The sequence below is a fragment of the Oncorhynchus mykiss genome, chromosome 19, assembly GCF_057628025.1.
Source record: "Oncorhynchus mykiss isolate SJ-2025 chromosome 19, ASM5762802v1, whole genome shotgun sequence".
Taxonomy (NCBI): Eukaryota; Metazoa; Chordata; class Actinopteri; order Salmoniformes; family Salmonidae; genus Oncorhynchus; species Oncorhynchus mykiss.
In genome coordinates, this window is record NC_143040.1 from 57712858 (window position 1) to 57739008 (window position 26151).

The following is a 26151-nucleotide window of genomic DNA, read 5'->3' on the forward strand; positions in this document are numbered from 1 at the left end:
AAGTGTATTGGTGATGTTGTACCCACGGTGACTATTAAAACATTTCCCAACCAGAAACCGTGGATTGATGGCAGCATTCGCACAAATCTGAAAGCGCGAACCACTGCTTTTAATCATGGCAAGGCATCCGGAAACATGAGCGAATACAAACAGTGTAGCTATTCCCTCCGTAAGGCAATCAAACAAGCTAAGCATCAGTGTAGAGACAAAGTAGAGTCGTAATTCAACGGCTCAGACACAAGACGTATGTGGTAGGGTCTACAGTCAATCACGGATTACAAAAAGAAAACCAGCCCACTCGCGGACACCGATATCTTGCTCCCAGACAAACTTAACAACTTCTTTGCTCGCTTTGAGGACAATACAGTGCCACTGACACGGCCCGCTACCAAAACCTGCGGGCTCTCCATCACCGCAGCCATTGTGAGTAAAACATTTAAACGTGTTAACCCTCGCAAGGCAGCCGGCCCAGACAGCATCCCTAGCCGCGTCCTCAGAGCATGCTCAGACCAGCTGGCTGGTGTGTTTAAGGAACATATTCAATCAATCCCTATCCCAGTCTGCTGTTCCCACATGCTTCAAGAGGGCCACCATTGTTCCTGTTCCCAAGAAAGCTAAGATAACTGAGCTAAACAACTATCGCCCTGTAGCACTCTCTTCTGTCATCATGAAGGGCTTTGAGAGACTAGTCAAGGATCATATCACCTCCACCCTACCTGACATCCTAGACCCACTCGAATTTGCTTACCGCCCCAATAGGTTCACAGACGACGCAATAGCCATTACACTGCCCTAACCCATCTGGACAAGAGAAATACCCATGTAAGAATGTTGTTCATCGATTACAGCTCAGCATTTAACACCGTAGTACCCTCCAAACTCATCATTAAGCTCGAGACCCTGGGTCTCGACCCCACCCTGTGCAACTGGGCCTTGGACTTTCTGACGGGCCGCCCCTAGGTGGTAAGGGTAGGAAACCAAGAAACATGAGCAATGTTTGATACTCAACACTGGGGCCCCAAAAGGGTGCGTTCTCAGCCCTCCCCTGTACTCCCTGTTCACCCATGACTGCGTGGCTATGCACGCCTCCAACTCAACTCGATTACCAACAACGACGAGACGGCCTACAGGGAGGAGGTGAGAGCCCTCGGAGTGTGGTATCAGGAAAATAACCTCACACTCAACGTCAACAAAACAAAGGAGATGATTGTGGACTTCAGGAAACAGCAGAGGGAGTGGACAAACTGAAATGGTCCACCCACACAGACAGCGTGGTGAAGAAGGCGCAACAGCGCCTCTTCAACCTCAGGAGGCTGAAGAAATTTGGCTTGTCACCGAAAACATTCACAAACTTTAACAGACGCATAATCGAGAGCATCCTGTCGGGCTGTAATTGTCGCTCTGTGAAATTGTCAGATTACTTGTTAGATATTACTGCACGGTCAGAACTAGAAGCACAAGCATTTCACTACACTCACATTAACAACTGCTAACCATGTGTATGTGACCAATAAAATGTTATTTGATTTGATCCCATCTAGTTTGCGGTTAGTGGGATTACGATTTGTTTTTCAACAGGACAATGACCCAACACAACTCTTAGCTGTATAAGAGCAATTTGACCAACAACGAGAGTGATGGAGTGCTGCATCAGATGACCTGGCCTCCACAATCACCTGACCTCAACCCGATTGAGATCGTTTGGGATGAATTGGATTGCAGAGTGAAGGAAAAGCAGCCAACAAGTGCTCAGCATATGTGGGAACTCCTTCAAGACTGTTGGAAAAGCATTCCAGGTGAAGCTGGTTGAGAGAATGCCAAGAGTGTGCAAAGCTGTCATCAAAGCAAAGGGTGGCTATTTGAAGAATCTCAAATATAAAATACATTTTGATTTGTTTAACACTTTTTTGGTTACTACATGATTCCATATGTGTTATTTCATCATTTTGATGTCTTCATTATTATTCTACAAGGTATAACATAGCATAAATAAAGAAAACCCTTGAATGAGTAGGTGTGTCCAAACTGTTGACTGGTTCTGTATATCTACTTAATACATATTTGGTAATGGATGAGGGGTTCTGCGATATCGTACTTAGCGAGGACTGGAGTGGAGATGAACTCAGAAGATGATGACAGTCATGAGGAGACAGATAAAGGAGGAAAGTGTACAGTAGATAGTCTAGAAAAAGGCTAGTTAAAGGAGAGTCTAGTTGAGGGGAAGTCTGAAGGGGGAGACGCCCCTCACCCCTGACCCCTGTCCCAGTGCTCTCAAAGGCGAGTCTGGGCCTCAGGGATGTAGATCTCGATGCTGTCTGCTCTCTCTGACACCGAGTTCTGACGGAAGGAAGCTGCACGCTTGGCCGCCATCAGCCTCCTGCGTGCCTCCTGGCGGTGGCGGTCTGGAAGATCCAGGGATTTCTCCCGCGTCACGCCTCTCTTCCCGATCATGGACTTCTTTGGTATGGCAGGTGGTAACTGGACACATGAAGAAAGAGAGACAAACTAGACCAAAATCTGAACTGTATCAAAAACGATGCTGTAATTCAACATGTATAAGCAGTAGTTGACATATCATCAATTTGTGTGATTAGAAATAAATCAGCATTGTTAAGCACCATGTCAATGACACCCAGTGGTATATATCAGCATAGTTAAGCACCATGTCAATGACACCCAGTGGTATAAATCAGCATAGTTAAGCACCATGTCAATGACACCCAGTGGTATAAATCAGCATAGTTAAGCACCATGTCAATGACACCCAGTGGTATTAATCAGCATAGTTAAGCACCATGCCAATGACACCCAGTGGTATAAATCAGCATAGTGAAGCACCATGTCAATGACACCCAGTGGTATAAATCAGCATAGTTAAGCACCATGTCAATGACACCCAGTGGTATATATCAGCATAGTTAAGCACCATGTCAATGACACCCAGTGGTATAAATCAGCATAGTTAAGCACCATGTCAATGACACCCAGTGGTATAAATCAGCATTGTTAAGCACCATGTCAATGACACCCAGTGGTATAAATCAGCATAGTGAAGCACCATGTCAATGACACCCAGTGGTATAAATCAGCATAGTTAAGCACCATGTCAATGACACCCAGTGGTATAAATCAGCATAGTGAAGCACCATGTCAAATACACCCTGTGGTGCTTAACTAAGCGTTTGACCTCACATAACGAAGAGCACCACTCCACACTACTACAATGTGGCTCTGAGTAATCTCACATCTCTCTCTAATAAGGCTGACTGTGTGATATGTAGCTGTATCTGTTTCCATAGAAATACAATGACTCTAATTGTGTGTCTGTGTCTCACCAGGCATTGAGAATACCCACTATAGACAACAGAATAAGAATAGACTGTATTCTCTATACCTCAGTGCTACCCACCTTCTTCTCAGGGCTCTTCTCTACGGGCCTCCAGTCGTTGTTCTTCATCTGCTGCAGCTTGTCAAACTTGGTGGTGACGTCATCGATGGACAGCTGCAGGAGGTCCCAGAATCCAGCCAGGTCCTGAGAGGTGGGGCGGGGCATGGCACTGGGGTCCTGCAAGGGGTTATAGATGACCACATCAGTGCCTGAATTACAGATACTTTAGGCCTGAGACCGAGATCATATTCCATGTTCACTTTATAAACAGTGTAGTTTTAGACTGTAAGTTATTTATTGCACTTCTGATAACTTCCACTAGATGTCCTTATCAGAACTTCAACAGCAGAAAACTGCAAGGATTTATGGTATATTTAAAATAATAATAAAACAGTTTCAGCAAAGTCATGGTAGCAGGAAGGTCAAACTTCAAAAAGACAATAATTTCAGTTTTTCTCCAATTGTCATCTCATGGTTAGACTATTGGACTTAGAGGACACTTCATTATAATGAGCCACAACAAAATGTGATCCATGGCAATCTCTCCTAACCCCCATGAGGATGGGAAATCATGAAGAGGGCTCACATTTCATTCACTGACAGTCAGTCTTATTCATCACATCACATCGACCAGAGTCCCAATCAGCTGGAGCTCTAGTGTCTCAGACCCACTATTGACACCACAGAAGATACTAGTGAGACTATAGCCTAAATCTCCAACTCTGTTATGAAGTTAAGAGTTGAGAAATAAGATCCATAGCATCCCATTGGACTCCGGCTTACCATCTCCGCCCATTAATTCAGTGACTTGATGTGCTCCATATACTGGATAGCTGGAGGGCACAACAATATCAAAGCCAACTGTCTGGGGGAGTTTCAGACTGCTGCATTCTGAATGTAGATCTAAATATATAGGCTCTGAAGTAAAGGTTTAGGTCACTCTTTGAATTACAATGAAGTTAATAAAGTGGAAGGTCTCAGAAAGGAAAAATAGTAAGCAGTACTTAATAAGTGTTCAGAACTACGTGCCGTACATGGTAAAGGTTAATTGCACGTTATTAACACAATAGCTTAGGCTACTGTCATTATAAAGTGGTGCCAAGAGCTACAGTACACATGTACATACATACAGTACCAGGCAAAGCTTTAGTAGTTCTGTAATTCATAAAGTATGCGGGTGCCGTATTGATAGATTGCACCTCCGTCACTCGGTTGCGTCATGACATTGTTCTGAACGTTCTTAATAAGCCATCCTCTATCGGCGGCGCCATAGTGGTGCCCTAAAGTGGTGATTAGCCCAGTCATTCTGGAAGGAGGTTAACTACTGTTTCGTCTAAATTACACTATAGTGCCTGGAAATATGATGATATTGCTAAAGTAGTCAAATACTTAGTAGAACAACTTTGCCAGCATTATCATGTCATCAAATTTACTTTAGACAGATGACAATGTCATTAGCTAGCAAAGTTCGTAAAAAATAGCTAGCAATGGTAACATTAGCCAGCTAAAATCCAGTGGCCTCCCCTCAAGCTTAGCTTGCTAGCTAATGTTATACTGCATCTAAAGTCAATTTGGTAACATCAACATTATGACAAAAGGCTTCCTACTAATTATTTGCCTCTTTTTGAATGTCATTTTATTTCCAAGCCACTGTAATGCACTTTTTATGAGTCTACAACTGTCTTTGGAAGTTTGTTCAAGTTAGGTTATCCAGGAGAGAAAAAAGCTTTACAAATAAAGCACAATTAGTCATCTCCTTAAGCCTCAAATTTGCGCATGTGTTATTTCATAGTTTTGATGCCTTTTCCTATTATTCTACAATGTAGAAAATAGTAAAAAATTAAGAAAACCCTTGAATGAGTAGGTGTTCTAAAACTTTTGACCGGTAGTGTATTTTTTTTAACACACACTCACAAACTGTATGTACACACAATGTTTCAATGACTTTACTCACCAGGTTCTGCTGACAAAGCCAGTATAACTGCTGGAATTTCTGAGACATAAGGAGCTGAGCACTGCCCACCGCACTCCTGATTTTACCTAGGACTGAAAGACAGAAAATCAACTCATCGTCTGTTACCTAAAAGTCTTACGAGTCTCTATGGAAGAAAATGTTTCCTAATTGACTGTACATTCTGACTCCTATCCCACTCACTGTCCTCAGAGAGGTCGTTCTCCTCTGCCTCTGCCTCCATCTCTTTACACCATCCCTCCATCCTCTTGGTCTCTGCGTGGAGCAGCTGCATGAACCAGCTTCCATCCCTCCGCAAGGCGGGGGACACGCGGCCCGACTCTCCAGACGATGCTGCGGGCTCCCTTGGAGAGGGGGGCTCTAGCTGCCAGGTGGTCTCGCTGGAGGTCTGCTGGGGGCTGGGGGGCTCCGTGGGTGTCCGGTAGTCCTCCCGGTAGCTGAAGAGGCCCTGGGTGCGGACGGTGCGAACTCCGTACTGGGTGGGCGTGCTGGGCTCAGAGTGCCCCCCTAGGAAGCCCCCTCCAAACTGTAGGCCCTTGTCCTCCATGGTGGGAAACCCCTCCATCTCCATGTCAGCCTGAACGGAGGCTGTTACACTGTTGGAGCGCTTCAACCTGCCCTGCCCTCTGAGACACAGATTAGGGAAAGCAAACATTCAGGCAAGGGGTATTGTAAACTAACACACACAGAGAGAAAGAGGAAAGGCTGGTGGTGACTTTGATAAAGACACACTGGGCCAGGCCTGTAGTAAAGCCATTGTTACAGAAAAGGAATGTATGAAAAACAACATTTTACCTTTTGTCATCTTCTACTTGGATCCCCACAGAATGGTATTCCCTCGATCCTTTGGTTTCTGACTCAGAGTCGGTGGCTGCTTCCACCTAATGCAACACAATATAACAGCAACAGTGTTCTCATTATGACCACTCCCAGACGTCCGTGGGGTTATTGGTCCCGTGCTGTGCCTCCTCAACTGTAAGCGGCCTGTCAGAACATAACTACAGTGTGATTTACAGAGGCAGAGAACTCAACCAAACACAACTAGTTCTTCAACACCCTCAGCACTCAACACAGTGATTTATACCAACAACAAGCAGCCGTTTTGGAGATACACAGGGACGGCATTAAAAAAACAAAAATACATTACAAAACCTAATTAGGGTGTGGAGAGATGTGATCATGTGTAGTATGCCTGGGGTGGTGTGTAACAGACTGACAGACAGGTGTTTATTAGTGTTCATTGAAGCATGGTACTGGGTGGATGGTGCTGGCCAGGGATGGTAGAGACTGATCCCTCTTGGTCCTGAGAGTTGTTGCTCCTGATTGAATGGCCCTATCAGCACTGATCCTCTACTTCCTTTATGGACTGTCTGTCTGTCTGTCTGTCTCGTGCTCTCTCTGCCATTCTCTCTCTTTCTCTCTTTGCCTCTCTCTCTCTTTTTGTCTGTCGCTCTCTCTCCCTCTTTCTCTGTCTCTCTCTCTTTATCTATCTCACACATGGTCCATGGGCACCCTGTCTATCTCTTTCTTTCTAATCTGATCTTTCTCCATGAACTTGTTTCACACACAAAAACATATATCCTGTGACTGTTCGAGTCAGAAAAAAAACATTGTCGCTTCATTACATGTACTGTCAACAAAACTTTTACCATGCCTGACTGCCCTCGACCAGCACAACAACATCCTGTGGCGGACTGCAATAGCATCGAATAGTCCCCGCGATATGCAACTGTTCAGGGAAGTCAGGAACCAATACACACAGTCAGTCAGGAAAGCTAAGGCCAGCTTCTTCAGGCAGAAATTTGCATCCTGTAGCTCTAACTCCAAAAAGTTCACTGTGAAGTCCATGGAGAACAAGAGCACCTCCTCCCAGCTGCCCACTGCACTGAGTCTAGGTAACACGGTCATCACCGATAAATCCATGATTATCGAAAACTTCGACAAGCATTTCTCAACGTCATCTACAAAATAGCTTCCAATACTCTACTCAGCAAACTGGATGCAGTTTATCACAGTGCCATCCGTTTTGTTACTAAAGCACCTTATACCACCCACCACTGCGACCTGTATGCTCTAGTCGGCTGGCCCTCGCTACATGTTCATTGCCAGACCCACTGGCTCCAGGTCATCTACAAGTCCATGCTAGGTAAAGCTCCACCTTATCTCAGTTCACTGGTCACAATGGCAACACCCACCCGTAGCACGCGCTCCAGCAGGTGTATCTCACTGATCATCCCTAAAGCCAACACCTCATTTGGCCGCCTTTCGTTCCAGTTCTCTGCTGCCTGTGACTGGAACGAATTGCAAAAATCGCTGAAGTTGGAGACTTTTATCTCCCTCACCAACTTCAAACATCTGCTATCTGAGCAGCTAACCGATCGCTGCAGCTGTACATAGTCTATCGGTAAATAACCCACCCAATTTACCTACCTCATCCCCATACTGTATATTTATTTACTTTTCTGCTCTTTTGCATACCAATATCTCTACCTGTACATGACCATCTGATCATTTATCACTCCAGTGTTAATCTGCAAAATTGTAATTATCCGCCTACCTCCTCATGCCTTTTGCACACAATGTATATAGACTCTTTTTTTTCTACTGTGTTATTGACTTGTTAATTGTTTACTCCGTGTGTAACTCTGTGTTGTCTGTTCACACTGCTATGCTTTATCTTGGCCAGGTATCAGTTGTAAATCAGAACTTGTTCTCAACTAGCCTACCTGGTTAAATAAAGGTGAAATAAAATAAAAAAATAAAAAAAGTTGCATATAGCCTACAGTCTGCAGGGACTAGTAATATCTGGGAGGTAGAAGTGTGTGGTGTGTGTGGTAGCTTGATTTAGTCCTTGTGACGCCCACTGACGTGTTGTCTCTCTGTTGAGTAATACAAGTGTGAGACCAGCAGACCTCTAATTTTAAACTTGATTATTAACAGGGTCATTTGATCATCTATTCACCCACATTTGAATCCTCCTCCGCTCTGAGAGACTACACAGTGGAATCCAGCTGAAGCAGGCAGAGTCCTGATAGAACATCTGTCTGCCTGTCTGTCTGTCTGAGAGCCTTAAAAGCTCACATGAATAACTCTTTAGCTTTAAGTGGTTTGCAATGAACAGAGAATCTAGAAAAATGTCAAGCCTGCTACATTGCAGAGTAGCCTGGTACAAGCAGTGACATTTTTGGAGGGACACTTTGCTATTCAGGCAGCGAGCACTCTGAATCCTCCTTTTCTTTCCCAAAAAGGTAATCAGTGGTGAGTCGCTACTGGTCCAGGTGACCTCCATTACTTTCTGCTAAAGACACAAAGCGAAGTCCACCTCAGAGAGACAGAATGGGCTGCTGTTCTATGATGGATGAGGAGGGGAGAGATTTAGGGGATCCTGGGAAATGTTCAAAGTGTGCTGGTAGAGACAGAAAAAATAAGCAACACCTGGTTTTATGAATACACACACCACGCTACGCACACACACACACGCGCACACAGCACAGGTGTGGAAACCTTGGAAACTGTAGGCATCAGCATAATGGAGATTAAGGCAGGTAGTAAGTTACAGTAGGTAGGTAGTGAGAGTAAGATCCCGCTACATTATCCATTCTTACACTGTCCTAATATGGACGCCGTACACTATAAATGCCCCCAGAACGTAAGGCGTCAAAACTCAAACACTGCGCCCAAATGGTCAAAGACTAAGGATTAAGATTGTGGTCCATTCTGAGGTGAGGGGTGAAAGGTCAAACTATGGGCCAATCAATAGGGTTGTAGGCTTCAGTACCAGAGGTGAATTTTACTGAACTGTGCCCAGGAGGTCTGTGACGATGCAGGTGAATTTAAACTGATCTTACCACACTGGCCGAATACTAGCTGCACAGTTTAAAGGGAAACTTTGTTGGAGGTTTTGCTGCCTTTTGGTGTTGCATGTCTGGTATGTTTCAATAAATGTAGACATTCACACTGCCAGCCATTACTAATCGAAAGTGCTTCTGTATTTTACACACATCATTGGATCCAATTTGAAAACCAATGTAATTCAGGCCTTCCTGCCTCTCCTTCTCCATTACCCCCTGTCTCTCTCTTCCTTCTCTCTCTTTCTCTCTGTAACCAACCATACCCTCTTCCTTCTCTCTCTTTCTCTCTATCACCCCACCATACCCTCTCTTCCTTCTCTCTCTTTCTCTCTGCAACTCCCCCAGACCCTCTTTTCCTTCTCTCTCCTTCTGCCTATTCTCCCCAGCAATTATATATATTATTCTGTATCTGCATCTGATTAGGAGTGTGGTGAATCAGGGGTCCGTTAGTGAGCAGATTTGGGGAGACGGCGGGTAGTGTGTTTGGGTGGCATGGCATGCAACACAGCAAGGCACCACGCTGAGCGGCACGGCATTCAGCTCAGCTATTTAAAATCTTCATTCATCACCCAGGATGGGCTGCCTGATCATCTCTCTGAGGGACTGAGACTCACCTGTCTCCACAAACAAACCCTGCCTGGGGGGAGAGAGAGGGAGGAGATAGATAGAGAGAAACAGAGAGAGAAAGAGAGAAGGGGAGAGAGAGCGAGAGAGAATAGAGAGAGAGAGAGAGGGGGAGGGAAAGAAAGAATGGGCAAAGAGACAAGTGGAGATAGATAGTTGAGAGATGAGAGAGAGGAGAATGAGAAAAGAAGAGAGGGAATAGAGAGAGATGAGAGACAGGAGGATAGAAGAGGGTGACCATTGAGAGTAATTTGATTTGATTTATTAGGACGACGCTATTAGACGATACCATTGGCAACAGCTAGTCTTACTAGAGTCTGACACTTACTGAAAAAGACGTTACAGACAAAATGCTTAACAATTTACACACATTGAAAATGATAACATGTAGTGCGCATGTGTGTCCATCTATCAGTTACATGTACATGTCAGTACATATAGTACACACAACAAGCAGGTCAGATAGGGGAGAGGCATTGTGCCGCGAGGTGTTGCTTTATTTGTTTTTTGAAACCAGGTTTGTTGTTCACTTGCTCTATAAGAGAGGGAAGGGAGTTCCATGCACTCATGGCTCTGTATAATACGGTATGTTTCCTTGAATTTGTTCTGTCCCTAGGTAGTGTGAAAAGACCCCTGGTGGCATGTCTGGTGGGGTAAGTGTGTGTTGCAGTGCTGTGTAAGTTGAATATGCAAACCATTTGGAATTTTCAACACATGAATGTTTCTCCTAGAAAGAAGTGATGCAGTCAGTAACTCCTCAACTCTTAGCCAAGAGAGACTGACATGAATGGTATTTATATCAGCCCTCTGATTACAATGAAGAGCAAGAAGTGCCACTCTGGCCTACCGGGTGGCGCAGTGGTTAGGGGCGCTGTACTGCAGCGCCAGCTGTGCCATCAGAGTCCCTGGGTTCACGCCCAGGCTCTGTCGTAACCGGCCGTGACCGGGAGGTCCTTGGGGCGACGCACAATTGGCCTAGCGTTGCCCGGGTTAGGGAGGGCTTGGTCGGTAGGGGTGTCCTTGTCTCATTGCGCACCAGCGACTCCTGTGGCGGGCTGGGCGCAGTGTGCGCTAGCCAAGGTGGCCAGGTGCACGGTGTTTCCTCCGGCGCATTGGTGCGGCTGGCTTCCGGGTTGGATGCGTGCTGTGTTAAGAAGCAGTGCGGCTTGGTTGGGTTGTGTATCGGAGGACGCATGACTTTCAACCTTCGTCTCTCCCGAGCCCGTACGGGAGTTGTAGCGATGAGACAAGATATTAGCTACTACAACAATTGGATACCACGAAATTGGGGAGAAAAAGGGGTAAAAAAAAAGTGCCACTCTGTTCTAGGCTAGTTGCAGCTTAACTAGGTCTTTCCTTGCAGCACTCAACCACACGACTGGACAATAATCAAGATAAGATAAAAGGACCTGCAGGCTTTGTGGAGTGTGGTGTCAAAACATCTTTATTATGGACAGACTTCTCCCGATCTTTACAACCATTGAATCAATATGTTTCAACCATAACAGTTTACAATCTAAGGTAACACCAAGTAATTTAGTCTCCTCAATGTGTTCAACAGCCACACCATTCCTTGCCAGATTCAGCTGAGGTCTAGAACTTAGGGAATGATTTGTACCAAATACAATGCTTTTAGTTTTAGAGATGTTCAGGACCAGTTTATTACTGACCACCCATTTGAAAACGGACTGCAACTCTTTGCTTAGGGTTTCAGTGACTTCATTAGCTGTGGTTGCTGATGCGTATATGGATGAATCATCAGCATACATGGACACTCATGCTTTGTTTAATGCCAGTGGCAGGTCATTGGTAAAAATAGAAAAGAGTAGAGGGCCTAGAGAGCTGCCCTGGGGTACACCACGCTTTAAATGTTTGACATTAGAGAAGCTTCCATTAATTAGATACATGTAGATAGCTCTGAATCCATGATAATCCCAGCCTTTGAACAGGGAAATAGTGAGATAGGGAAGGAACGAGCTCACTGCACCATACACAAGCAGAACAACTTTAATATTCTCCTTTGATAAAAGGCTGTATGCAGTCTGAATTGGTGACTGCTGGCCTGTCTGTCTGTCTGTCTGTCTGTCTGTCTGTCTGTCTGTCTGTCTGTTTGATTGATTTATTCAGGGGAACTGTCAGGCCAGACGTCTGCAGACTGCAGTGTGTGATGAAGCCCCTTACTCCCAGGGTCACAGATGGAAGAGAGAATGAAAGAGAAAAGAGAGAGTGTAAGAGAGTGAAGAGAGAGAAAAGAGAGAGGAGAGAGAGGGAGAGGGGAGAGGGGAGAGGGAGGGAGGGAGGAAGGGAGAGAGACCCATTCAGTAAAGCCCGATTCATGAGTTGAATTCTAATTAATGGATTGCAGTAGGATGACTCATTGGTTCTATTTTTAGACCTAGAGGAGAGACTGGTGTGCCAGAGTGGGATAGATGAGCGTGCGACTTTACGAATGGGTGGGTGTGTGTGTGTGCACAATTTTTTGTATACCCGTGTGTGTGTGTGTGTGTGTGTGTGTGTGTGTGTGTGTGTGTGTGTGTGTGTGTGTGTGTGTGTGTGTGTGTGTGTGTGTGTGTGTGCTTGCGTGCGTGCGTGCCACTCACCTGTATCCCTATGGAAGAGCGTGGTGTTTTGAGGTACTCCTCAGCCTTGGACACCAGGATGGCTTTATCACAGGTCATCACTGAGCTATGACTGTCTGTGGACGGGTGTCTCTTCCCAGACATCACCCCTGCAGCCTCCATGGCTATAGTCACCGCCTTGGCACTGTCCAGACTGTCTGTGGAGTTATACAGGGACCTGCCCAGGCTCAGGCCCAGCCCGTCCCCCCACCCTCGAGGAGGTCTACCCTCATGGTACGCATCCTGGGTGGATTCTGTGCTGCTCTGAGCCGTGACTGAGATGACGGGCTTAGAGCCTACGGTGGAGCGGGGCGGGACCGGCGGAGGGGTCATCTTCTTGTAGTTGTTTGTGTACGTGATCTCTGAAAGATAGAGGAATAGAGAAGGTCAAAGTTAAAAGGAAGTAATATGATGTGGAAGTAGATGAGGTACTGTAGGGCTATGCTGTTGACAATCAGAGAGCGGAGAGACCACAGAGGTATTCACTGTGGAGTGTTGACAGCCATTCTCCTTACATGCATTTGATGAGCAGGGGATTATAAAAATGTAAAATATATTTTAAGTGCAAACGAGAATGTGACTATATAAATACAGTGCCTTGCGAAAGTATTCGGCCCCCTTGAACTTTGCGACCCTTTGCCACATTACAGGCTTCAAACATAAAGATATAAAATTGTATTTTTTTGTGAAGAATCAACAACAAGTGGGACACAATCATGAAGTGGAACGACATTTATTGGATATTTCAAACTTTTTTTAACAAATCAAAAACTGAAAAATTGGGCGTGCAAAATTATTCAGCCCCCTTAAGTTAATACTTTGTAGCGCCACCTTTTGCTGCGATTACAGCTGTAAGTCGCTTGGGGTATGTCTCTATCAGTTTTGCACATCGAGAGACTGAAGTTTTTTCCCATTCCTCCTTGCAAAACAGCTCGAGCTCAGTGAGGTTGGATGGAGAGCATTTGTGAACAGCAGTTTTCAGTTCTTTCCACAGATTCTCGATTGGATTCAGGTCTGGACTTTGACTTGGCCATTCTAACACCTGGATATGTTTATTTTTGAACCATTCCATTGTAGATTTTGCTTTATGTTTTGGATCATTGTCTTCTTGGAAGACAAATCTCCGTCCCAGTCTCAGGTCTTTTGCAGACTCCATCAGGTTTTCTTCCAGAATGGTCCTGTATTTGGCTCCATCCATCTTCCCATCAATTTTAACCATCTTCCCTGTCCCTGCTGAAGAAAAGCAGGCCCAAACCATGATGCTGCCACCACCATGTTTGACAGTGGGGATGGTTTGTTCAGGGTGATGAGCTGTGTTGCTTTTACGCCAAACATAACGTTTTGCATTGTTGCCAAAAAGTTCAATTTTGGTTTCATCTGACCAGAGCACCTTCTTCCACATGTTTGGTGTGTCTCCCAGGTGGCTTGTGGCAAACTTTAAACAACACTTTTTATGGATATCTTTAAGAAATGGCTTTCTTCTTGCCACTCTTCCATAAAGGCCAGATTTGTGCAATATACGACGATATACGATTGTTGTCCTATGGACAGAGTCTCCCACCTCAGCTGTAGATCTCTGCAGTTCATCCAAAGTGATCATGGGCCTCTTGGCTGCATCTCTGATCAGTCTTCTCCTTGTATGAGCTGAAAGTTTAGAGGGACGGCCAGGTCTTGGTAGATTTGCAGTGGTCTGATACTCCTTCCATTTCAATATTATCGCTTGCACAGTGCTCCTTGGGATGTTTAAAGCTTGGGAAATCTTTTTGTATCCAAATCCGGCTTTAAACTTCTTCACAACAGTATCTCGGACCTGCCTGGTGTGTTCCTTGTTCTTCATGATGCTCTCTGCGCTTTTAACGGACCTCTGAGACTATCACAGTGCAGGTGCATTTATACGGAGACTTGATTACACACAGGTGGATTGTATTTATCATCATTAGTCATTTAGGTCAACATTGGATCATTCAGAGATCCTCACTGAACTTCTGGAGAGAGTTTGCTGCACTGAAAGTAAAGGGGCTGAATAATTTTGCACGCCCAATTTTTCAGTTTTTGATTTGTTAAAAAAGTTTGAAATATCCAATAAATGTCGTTCCACTTCATGATTGTGTCCCACTTGTTGTTGATTCTTCACAAAAAAATACAGTTTTATATCTTTATGTTTGAAGCCTGAAATGTGGCAAAAGGTCGCAAAGTTCAAGGGGGCCGAATACTTTCGCAAGGCACTGTAACTGGGTTTGATGTGTCCTCTCCTTTAAAAAATAACTTTGACGGAGCAGCCTAATTCTGTAACAGGCTATCAACTCAAACATTTTGAACCATTTGAAGAACATCTAATGATCAAAGCCCACAGTGGTCTTGGCTCATCAGAACTCTTATAAAGAGAGGTTTTGCACTATCCAGAATCCTTAGGACGTCACTACCCCCTTGAAGTTGCCATTTTAAATGGTTACGGCAAGGGTTAAGATTAGGGTTAGGTAAGACTTCTGGCTAGGGTAGGGGTTAAGATTAGGGTTAGGTAAGACTTCTGGCTAATGTAGGGGTTAAGATTAGGGTTAGGTAAGACTTCTGGCTAAGGTAGGGGTTAAGATTAGGGTTAGGTAAGACTTCTGGCTAGGGTAGGGGTTAAGATTAGGGTTAGGTAAGACTTCTGGCTAAGGTAGGGGTTAAGATTAGGGTTAGGTAAGACTTCTGGCTAGGGTAGGGGTTAAGATTAGGGTTAGGTAAGACTTCTGGCTAGGGTAGGGGTTAAGGTTATGGTTAGTGTTTATGGTAGGGACATCCCAAGGAGACCAGATACCACTGACCATAGAGAAAGGGAAGGAGGAATACAGTACACTAAATTATACAGCAGGCCAGCATTTCTAAGAAACTAGTATATTGTAGGGACTAATGGAGTTTTCAACGGTTTGCAATTATTTGTTACACAAAATGTATGCTCACTGAAAAATTCAAGCATGTCTTCTGGGCATCAAATTAAATAATTTATGAATGTATGGACTGACAGGGGCTAATTGATTTGTGTTCAGTCCCTTCAGTGAATTCTGCATCCTCTATTCCATTCTCCAGAAAATATTTCCACTGGGTTTCTCATTTGAAGAAAACTTATCCTCTTCGGACTACTTTAAAATGGACTAACAATGGCATTGGAGTATGAATTGGTTTTGAATATGCATTCAATGCAGAATTTGTCCCTCCAACACCATGACCCTTAAGCACTCCCCAGCAGCACCCAGGCTGGTTCTATAAATACCCTCTGCTGACATCCGCTGTGTAGAGCTCAGCATACTGCTCTAAGGCCTAATGACTCACTTTGTCCCCCATTCAGAAATTATCTTCTCAAAGAGGTCACCAAGATGAGTCAGTAGAGAGAGAAAGAATAACAAAGAAGAGACAGAAAGATACAGACATTGAGAGAGAGAAAAGGCAAGATAAAGTGTATATACAGTACATATACAGAGAGAGAAAGAGAGGGTGAGGGAGAAAAAAGAGAAAGAAAGAGAGAGTGCGAGAGGGAGAAAAAGATAAATAAATAAATAAAGAGAGAGAGAGAGGGTAAGAGAAGGAAATAAAATGAGAATATTCAGCAGATGGACCCCCCCCCCCCATCTTGGCAGTGTTACTTAGCATTTAGCCTGTCCCCTCACGTCTCAGCCAACAGAAACCATAGCAACCATACCAGGCAAGACAGGTGGTTTTACTTAACCTTTAAATCACACAATAACTATCCAGACAGAAAACCTGCTCCTTATCTCCATGACAACAACATGGACACCTTTTTGCTTGTTAGCAGTCATTCAAATAATTGGACTTTCAAAAAGCAAAGTGTCTCCGGCCATATCATCAAGATGATAAAAAATACTAAACAGTGCTTCGTTTACCAGGATTTTAAGGATATCCCACTGGGCACAGACGTCAGTTCAACGTCTAGTTTTGATTTACAGAACCAGTCAAAAGTTTAGACGCACCTACTCATTCAAGGGTTTTTCTTGATTTGAACTATTTTCTACATTGCACATCAAAACTATGAAATAACACATATGAAATCATGAAGTAACCCCAAAAAGTGTTAAACAAATCAAAATATATTTTATAATTGAGATTCTTCAAAGTAGCCACCCTTTGCCTTGATGACAGCTATGCACACTCTTGGCATTTTCTCAGCCAGCTTCACCTGGAATGCATTTCAATTAACAGGTGTGCCTGTTCATTTGTGGAATTTCTATCCTTTGTAATGTGTTTGAGCCAATCAGTTGTGTTGTGACAAGGTAGGGGTGGTATACAGAAGGTAGCCCTATTTGGTAAAACACCAAGTCAATATTATGGCAAGAACAGCTCAAATAAGCAAAGAGAAACTTTAAGACACGAAGGTCAGTCAACACGGAACATTTCAAGAACTTTGAAAGTTTCTTCAAGTGCAGTCGCAAAAACCATCAAGCACCATGATGCAACTGGCTCTCATGAGGACCGCCACAGGAAAGGAAAACTCAGAGTTACCTCTGCTGCAGAGGAGAAGTTAATTAGAGTTACCAGCCTCAGATTGCAGCCCAATAAATGATTCAAAGAGTTCAAGTAACAGAATCACCACAACATCAACTGTTCAAAGGAGCGACTGCGTGAATCAGGCCTTCATGGTTGAACTGCTGCAAAGAAACCACTAACAAAGGACACCAATAAGAAGAAAAGACTTGCTTGGGCCAACAAACATGAGCAATGGACATTAGACCGGTGGAAATGTGTGCTTTGGGTCCAAATGATGAGTCCAAATGTGAGATTTTTGGTGCCAACCACCGTGTCTTTGTGAGATGCAGAGCAGGTGAACAGAGGATCTCCGCATGTGTGGTTCCCACCGTGAAGCATGGAGGAGGAGGTGTGACACTGTTGCTGATTTATTTAGAATTCAAGGCACACTTAACCAGCATGACTACCACAACATTCTGCAGCGATATGCCATCCCATCTGTTTTGCGCGTAGTGGGACAATCTTTTTTTCCCCAACAGTTTTTTAAAAATGGAACCTTTATTTAACTAGGCAAGTCAGTTAAGAACAAGTTCTTATTTACAATGACGTTCTACCCCGGCCAAACCCTAACCCAGACGATGCTGGGCCAATTGTCCTATGGGACTCCCAATCCCGGCCAGTTATGATGCAGCCTGGAATCGAACCAGGGTCTGTAATGACGCCTCTAGCACTGAGATGCAGTGCCTTAGACTTTTTTTTTCAATTTAAAGTTTTATTGGTATTTCAATCCCCTAAAGATGCCTCGGTCAACGGAGTACTTCTTCACCTCATCAAACTCTCCGTGCTTTCAGTATATTCCAGCTGACAGGTCCCGGTGTAAGGTGAGTTTGGTGTTTCCCACTGTAATGGTGTTGATTTTCGCCGCCTGTAGGACTCTTTCCTTGTCGGTGAATCTCAGGAAACGTATGGTGATTGGGCGCGGTGGTTGTCTGGCTGCTAGTGGGGGCCTCAGTGCTTGGTGAGCTCTCTTGAGTTCTATGGGCCTGTCGGTGGACAGGTGGAGCCACTCGGGAAGTTTGTCCTGCAGGATGCGGATCAGTGGCATGTTTCCCTCTACTTTTTCTCCCAGATTTAATAGAACGCAAGTATTCCTTCGTCACCTGTTTTCCAGGTTTTCCAGGTTTTCTCTTCCAGATGCTCTATTTTCTTTTTAGCATATGCTATTGTTTCCATGGCGTTTGTCAGTGAGTTTTCCATGGATAGGATTCACCTCTCTGCCTCATCCAGGTGCCCGCCTTGATGGTTAACTTGTTATTGATGTCAGGGCAAAGCATTTTCCAGGGTTGTCACCTTGCCCCCTATCGCACTGAGCTGAGAGTTAATGCCATCTAATTTGATGTTGAGTTCTGTACATTGAGATCTCAGTTCAGAAAGGATGTCTTCGGCAGAGTGCAAGGTTGGCATTTGTTGGGCCTGGGGGGCCCTCTTGCGCCTGGCTAATGGCGCTAGATTTTTCGGAAGCTAGCTGTTTCTTGGAGGCTTTTTCCGTGGCTAATGCTCAAATCCGGGTACAAATGTCACCTGTAATGTCACCTTTTGTAGCCGCCATGACCTTTTGACTAAAGCTAAAGGAGTTTTAACTTGAAGTGGAGGTAAGATTAGGAATTGGAAACTACTTGTGCGGAGCTCTTAGTTCATGCGGCCATCTCGTTCAAGGGTCACGTGATCCCCCCTTAGACTGTTTTAAAAGGGCAGAACCCCACCTGCTTGGAGCCCCATATTTTCAGCAAAAATGTGGGGCTTGTCTGTTTTGCATGTTATTTTGGCATTAATACATGTCACATATCAGTTTGTAAACAATGTAAATATATATATATATATATACATATATCGAGTTAATAAAGCCGCATACAAACATGGTCTCTTTTAGTTTTTCTTGAATAAGGCAGCTCCAACATGAAGGTGCTTCAGCCTAACTCAGTGGTTTCTGTGGTGGTGGGGCAAGCCAGCAGAAAATCCGGAGCGTTGCACCGTGATTGGCTCAGTGTTTTATCACTCAAGGGAACACTACGTCACCGTAGTGGGGTAGAGCTCGAAAATTCAAGCCCCCTGGGTGCTGCCATAGAGTTACATTAGAAGTGCCCATCCAAGAAGGCTCAAGTTCATTGGCCACAGATAAAATGACTTCAAATCACGTTATATCTACAGTAGCTTTGATTGGACGAATCATGTCAACATCATACTTTCACATTTTTAGCTAGCAGTCATCATCATGAATCAAGTTGACAATCTGCTGGTAAAATCTTTTTAATCCTTGTCATATGAAGAGAAATAATGAAGAGAAATTATAGATAAAACATATCCTTGCTCAACGGTCATTGGACATAAACATTTCACAACAAATTGGAAATTGCAAATTCAAACCACCAATGAGTGGTTGGAACGAACCAGTGGATAACTGCAAGCATTGCAAAGCAATCCTGAGCCTGCTATTCAGTGGAGTGGCTTTGTGGTCCAAGTCTAAGATTAAGTATCTCTTTTCCTAGTTTAAAATGATAAAACTTTCAGCATTGTCCATGCTGTCAATGAAGCATGATTTGTGCAGCACACAAAACAACTGTTAACTTGAAACTGCAAATTATGACTTTAGTGAGTTCAAGACAACTGGGAACTTGGGAAAAATGAGTTACGGCTGGGAAAATACATTTTGAACTTTCATCCAACTCAGAATCGTAAATCGGGAACTCGGGCCACTTTCTAGAGCTAAGACCTCAAGATCACTGACGCCATCATGATTCAATTTTAGATTTTTTTTTTTAGTTAACAGTTGTCTTGAAAGCACCATAAATACAGAGAATGCCAGACTTTGATGACAGAATTTTCCCACGAAGGACCGTCGCACCACTTTCCTATTCAAGTGAGCACAGAACAACAAGGTGAGTCCGAAAATGTCTTGTATGCTGCTGCATAAATGACATAATATGCCAGGGAGATATATATATACTGTAGCTAAGAAAGTAATACTTAGTGTATATTGTGTAGTAAGCTGGTAGTAGCCCATGTGCCTCACCCTAATAATTTGGTCTATTTTCACCTCTTAATTTCACCCACTGTTCTGAATTGGTGGTGCACATGTAGCCTATAACCTGTTTTTGAGAAATGTAAACATTTAATATTGTAAGAGCTTTCATTGTCTGCTTATATGCCCCCTTTATTTATCCTACGGTTCTGACTTGGTGTACAGGGACAACACTGTAAGAACGGCCCATGTTCTGAATTCTGTCGCTGTACATTTCAAAAGTGCTGAACAAATAGTTATAGACTATTAGTCTGTCCTAGCTCGATCATTAATATGTTATTCGAAATTACGGATTGCCTCATATCCGCTTGTCATCCCCTTATGCCATGGCTTGTACGTCTCAATTGTCAGTAGAAACCACATTTGTTTAAGCAAGTCAGCCATATCAGCTATGTTTTTTTAAGAGGCAGGAAATGAGGCTGAATGAACTGTTTCACTGCCAGACAAGGCTCAACTGATATTCAGGTGTAGCAGTGTTGGGATGGGACCCTGCTGTTGGGACAGCTTTCTGTAGGCCCGAACAGTTTGTGGGCACCGTTTGTCACTGTTATTATGCAATTAATGTATTGTTTAGTGTTGTGTTGTGTATTGGCTTTGCTGGCATGCATCCCACATGTATTTATTTTTTGCCAACCAAGATTTACATGCTAAAATCGCCACTGACGATGAGTAACGATAACTTGGCTATGTACACGGGGTACCAGTACCGAGTCGATGTGCAAGGGTACAAGGTAATTATGTGCAGGGGTACGAGGTAATTATGTGCAGGGGTACAAGGTAATTGTCACTCCTCTCTGTCACTCCAGACCCCATGGCTGGCAGCACAGCATCTGCCACGGAGGCCTTAACTCCAGCATTTTAAACAAAATAACTTGACAAAGTGCTCTCCCTGCCAGATGTATCACCAAGGCCCAGGGAATCTACAAATAGAAACCTTGACCTATACAGAGGAGAAGGGTGTGTGTGTGTGTGCCTGTTGGTGAGTGTGCGGAGGGAGTGAGGGAGGGAAGTAATGAAGGAAGGATGGAGGGAAGGAAGGAAGGAAGGTCCATCAGTCATGCGGGCCAATGTTCCGAAGCGTTCGTCATTGCTAGAGCTCTCACGATTTCTCTCACTCCCATAGACCGTTTTAGGAGGAAGAGGGGAGAGGAGAAGAGGGAAAAGAGGAGAGGGGTATTTTACATTCCCCTGCCGTTTTTCAATCTACCTGCAAGATAAGGGCTTGTGCCTGATGAATCAATAAGGTCCACAACGCGGCAGAGGCTCAAGGAGAAAATAAATAGCCAAAGGTGATCAGAGAGAGAGAGAGAGAGAGAGAGAGAGAGAGAGAAAGAGAGAGAGAGAGAGAAAGAGAGAGAGAGAGTGAGTGTTGCAGGGTTTTAACGGTAACTGACGCTTGTTTTCAGGGATTATTATGTGGTGGTGTTGTTGTTTTGTTTAATCTTGATAAGCTTGATAAACCAGTGTGAATGTGAGACTGCTTATTCACAGAATTTTTACTGTATGTCATGAATAAATTATAAATGATGCTGGTTTAAAACATATTCACCATCCGCTATTGGCTTGGACAGGAGGTTTACCTGGGGTTTCGTGGGTCGTCCGGTCAGTGCTGCAGGTGGAGGGGAGGCGGAACTGGATCCCTGAAACAAGCCAGCCAATCACATTCAACATCCTGGTCACATCTGCCTAGTACACAGAACACTAATCACAGTACACTATACAGAAAAACAGCTACATACTGTACCCATAGATAGGAGGATAATGGGAGATAATAAAATATAATATATCAATTGAAGCACCTTGGATAGATTGTAAGGCAGCAGCAGTTTACTTTTTCCTTCAACAGCAACATACACTCACCGGACAGTTTATTAGGTACACCCATCTAGTAATGGGTCGGAACCCTCTTTTCCTTCAGAAGAGCCTGAATTCTTCAGGGCATTCTACAAGGTGTTGGAAATGTTCCACATGGATTTTGGTCCATGCTGACACGATGGCATCATGCAGTTGCTGCAGATTGGACGTTGGTACATTCATGCTGCGAACAGCCTGTTCCATCTCATCCCAAAGATGCTCTATTGGGTTGAGGTCTGGGAACTGACCAGGCCACTCAACTGAACTAAATGTTCTTCCACTCCTCAATTGTCCAGTGTTGGTGACCGTGTTCTCACTGGAGCCCTCTTGTTTTTCTCTAGTAGGAGTGGAACCCAGGGTGGTCGTCTGCTACAATAGCCCATCCCTGACAAGGATCGACGAGTTGTGCTTTCCCAGATGCTGTTCTGCACACCACAAATCAAATTTTATTGGTCACACACACATATTTAGCCGGTGTTATTGTGGGTGTAGCGAAATGCTTATGTTCCTAGCTCCAACAGTGCAGTAACATCTAACAATTCACAACAATACACACAAATCTAAAATTTGTCTATATCGAATCTTCCATTCCTCTCAAAAATTTCAGAAAAGGCTGTTGCGCAGTAACTCACTGCCTTCCTGAAGACAAACAATGTATACGAAATGCTTCGTATCATCATAGCATTGACACTGCACTTGTGAAGGTGGTAAATGACCTTTTAATGGCATCAGACCGAGGCTTTGCATCTGTCCTCGTGCTCCTAGACCTTAGTGCCTCTTTTGATACCATCGATCACCACATTCTTTTGGAGCGATTGGAAACCCAAATTGGTCTACACGGACAAGTTCTGGCCTGGTTTAGATCTTATCTGTCAGAAAGATATCAGTTTGTCTCTGTGAATGGTTTGTCCGTTGACCAATCAACTGTAAATGTCGGTGTTCCTCAAGGTTCCGTTTTAGGACCACTATTGTTTTCACTATATATTTTACCTCTTGGGGATGTCATTCGAAAACATAATGTTAACTTTCACTGCTATGTGGATGACACACAGCTGTACATTTCAATGAAACATGGTGAAGCCCCAAAATTGCCCTCGCTAGAAGCCTGTGTTTCAGACATAAGGAAGTGGATGGCTGCAAACTTTCTACTTTTAAACTCGGACAAAACAGAGATGCTTGTTCTAGGTCCCAAGAAACAAAGAAATCTTCTGTTGAATCTGACAATTAATCTTAATGATTGTACAGTCGTCTCCAATAAAACTGTGAAGGACCTCGGCGTTACTCTGGACCCTGATCTCTCTTTTGATGAACATATCAAGACTGTTTCAAGGACAGCTTTTTTCATCTACGTAACATTGCAAAAATCAGAAACTTTCTGTACAAAAATTGATGCAGAAAAATGTACCATGCTTTTGTTACTTCTAGGTTAGACTACTGCAATGCTCTACTTTCCGGCTACCTGGATAAAGCACTAAATAAACTTCAGTTAGGGCTAAATACGGCTGCTAGAATCCGACTAGAACTAAAAAATTTGATCATATTATTCCAGTGCTAGCCTCCCTACACTGGCTTCCTGTCAAGGCAAGGGCTGATTTCAAGGTTTTACTGCTAACCTACAAAGCATTACATGGGCTTGCTCCTACCTATCTCTCTGATTTGGTCCTGCCGTACATACCTACACGTACGCTATGGTCACAAGACGCAGGCCTCCTAATTGTCCCTAGAATTTCTAAGCAAACAGCTGGAGGCAGGGCTTTCTCCTATAGAGCTCCATTTTTATGGAATGGTCTGCCTACCCATGTGAGAGACGCAAACTCGGTCTCAACCTTTAAGTCTTTACAGAAGATTCATCTCTTCAGTGGGTCATATGATTGAGTGTAGTCTGGCCCAGGAGTGTGAAGGTGAACGGAAAGGCTCTGGAGCAACGAACCGCCCTTGCTGTCTCTGCCTGGCCGGTTCCCCTCTTTCCACTGGGATTCTCTGCGTCTAACCCTATTACAAGGGCTGAGTCACTGGCTAACTGGTGCTCTTTCATGCCGTCCCTAGGAGGGGTGCATCACTTGAGTGGGTTGAGTCACTGACGTGATCTTCCTGTCTGGGTTGGCACCCCCCCCATGGGTTGTGCCGTGGCGGAGATCTTTGTGGGCTATACTCGGCCTTGTCTCAGGATGGTAAGTTGGTGGTTGAAGATATCCCTCTAGTGGTGTGGGGGCTGTGCTTTGGCAAAGTGGGTGGGGTTATATCCTTCCTGTTTGGCCCTGTCCGGGGGTATCATTGGATGGGGCCACAGTGTCTCCTGACCCCTCCTGCCTCCAGTATTTATGCTGCAGTAGTTTATGTGTCGGGGGCTAGGGTCAGTTTGTTATATCTGGAGTACTTCGCCTGTCTTATCCGGTGTCTCTTTCTCTCTTTCTTTCTGTCTCTCGGAGGACCTGAGCCCTAGGACCATGCATCAGGACTACCTGGCATGATGACTCCTTGCTGTCCCCAGTCCACCTGGCCTTGCTGCTGCTCCAGTTTCAACTGTTCTGCCTGTGATTACAATTATTTGACCATGCTGGTCATTTATGAACATTTGAACATCTTGGCCATGTTCTGTTATAATCTCCACCGGCTCAGCCAGAAGAGGACTGGCCACCCGTCATAGCCTGGTTCCTCTCTAGGTTTCTTCCTAGGTTTTGGCCTTTCTAGGGAGTTTTTCCTAGCCACCGTGCTTCTACACCTGCATTGCTTGCTGTGTGGGGTTTTAGGCTGGGTTTCTGTACAGCACTTTGAGATATCAGCTGATGTACGAAGGGCTATATGAATACATTTGATTTGATTTGTTACATCCAAGACAATATTTAACTGCGCTACGTGCTTCAGCACTAGGCAGACCTTCAGCACTAGGCAGACATGCATAGAGCCATGGCTTCAATGCCACCGAACACCTTTGGGATGAATTGGAACGCCGACTGCGAGCCAGGCCTAATTGCGCAACATCAGTGCCTGACCTCAATAATGCTCTTGTGGCTGAATGGAAGCAAGTCCCTGCAGCAACGTTCCAACATCTAGTGGAAAGTCTTCCCAGAAGAGCGGAGGTTGTTATAGCAGCAAAGGGGGGACCAACTCCATATTAATACCCATGATTTTGGAATGAGACGTTCTTACGAGCAGGTGTCCATATATATATATATACAGTGGGGCAAAAAAGTATTTAGTCAGCCACCAATTGTGCAAGTTCTCCCACTTAAAAAGATGAGAGAGGCCTGTATTTTTCATCATAGGTACACTTCAACTATGACAGACAAAATGAGAAGAAAAAAAATCCAGAAAATCACATTGTAGGATTTTTTATGAATTTATTTGCAAATTATGGTGGAAAATAAGTATTTGGTCACCTACAAACAAGCAAGATTTCTGGCTCTCACAGACCTGTAACTTCTTCTTTAAGAGGCTCCTCTGTCCTCCACTCGTTACCTGTATTAATGGCACCTGTTTGAACTTGTTATCAGTATAAAAGACACCTGTCCACAACCTCAAACAGTCACACTCCAAACTCCACTATGGCCAAGACCAAAGAGCTGTCAAAGGACACCAGAAACAAAATTGTAGACCTGCACCAGGCTGGGAAGACTTAATCTGCAATAGGTAAGCAGCTTGGTTTGAAGAAATCAACTGTGGGAGCAATTATTAGGAAATCGAAGACATACAAGACCACTGATAATCTCCCTCGATCTGGGGCTCCACGCAAGATCTCACCCCGTGGGGTCAAAATGATCACAAGAACGGTGAGCAAAAATCCCAGAACCACACGGGGGGACCTAGTCAATGACCTGCAGAGAGCTGGGACCAAAGTAACAAAGCCTACCATCAGTAAGACACTACGCCGCCAGGGACTCAAATCCTGCAGTGCCAGACGTGTCCCCCTGCTTAAGCCAGTACATGTCCAGGCCCGTCTGAAGTAGGCTAGAGAGCATTTGGATGATCCAGAAGAAGATTGGGAGAATGTCATATGGTCAGATGAAACCAAAATAGAACTTTTTGGTAAAAACTCAACTCGTTGTGTTTGGAGGACAAAGAATGCTGAGTTGCATCCAAAGAACACCATACCTACTGTGAAGCACGGGGTGGAAACATCATGCTTTGGGGCTGTTTTTCTGCAAAGGGACTTAGACGACTGATCCGTGTAAAGGAAATAATGAATGGGGCCATGTATCGTGAGATTTTGAGTGAAAACCTCCTTCCATCAGCAAGGGCATTGAAGATGAAACGTGGCTGGGTCTTTCAGCATGACAATGATCCCAAACACACCGCCCAGGCAA

At 44.4% G+C, this 26151-nt stretch overlaps 1 protein-coding gene across 1 annotated transcript in view; it reads right to left on the reverse strand.

Moving 5' to 3' along the window:
• Positions 1-250: 250 nt before the first annotated feature.
• The window catches only part of LOC110498375 (disks large-associated protein 2-like), a 230899-nt gene continuing 204998 nt past the window's right edge, over positions 251-26151 (reverse strand). The window contains exons 7-13 of the mRNA XM_090211454.1: positions 21574-21633; positions 12436-12815; positions 6156-6241; positions 5544-5986; positions 5343-5434; positions 3410-3565; positions 251-2478 (exon numbers count right to left, since the gene is read on the reverse strand). Coding sequence (XP_090067580.1) covers positions 2272-2478; positions 3410-3565; positions 5343-5434; positions 5544-5986; positions 6156-6241; positions 12436-12815; positions 21574-21633 — 1424 coding nt within the window. The 3' untranslated portion in view covers positions 251-2271. The remainder of the gene's footprint in view (positions 2479-3409; positions 3566-5342; positions 5435-5543; positions 5987-6155; positions 6242-12435; positions 12816-21573; positions 21634-26151) is intronic.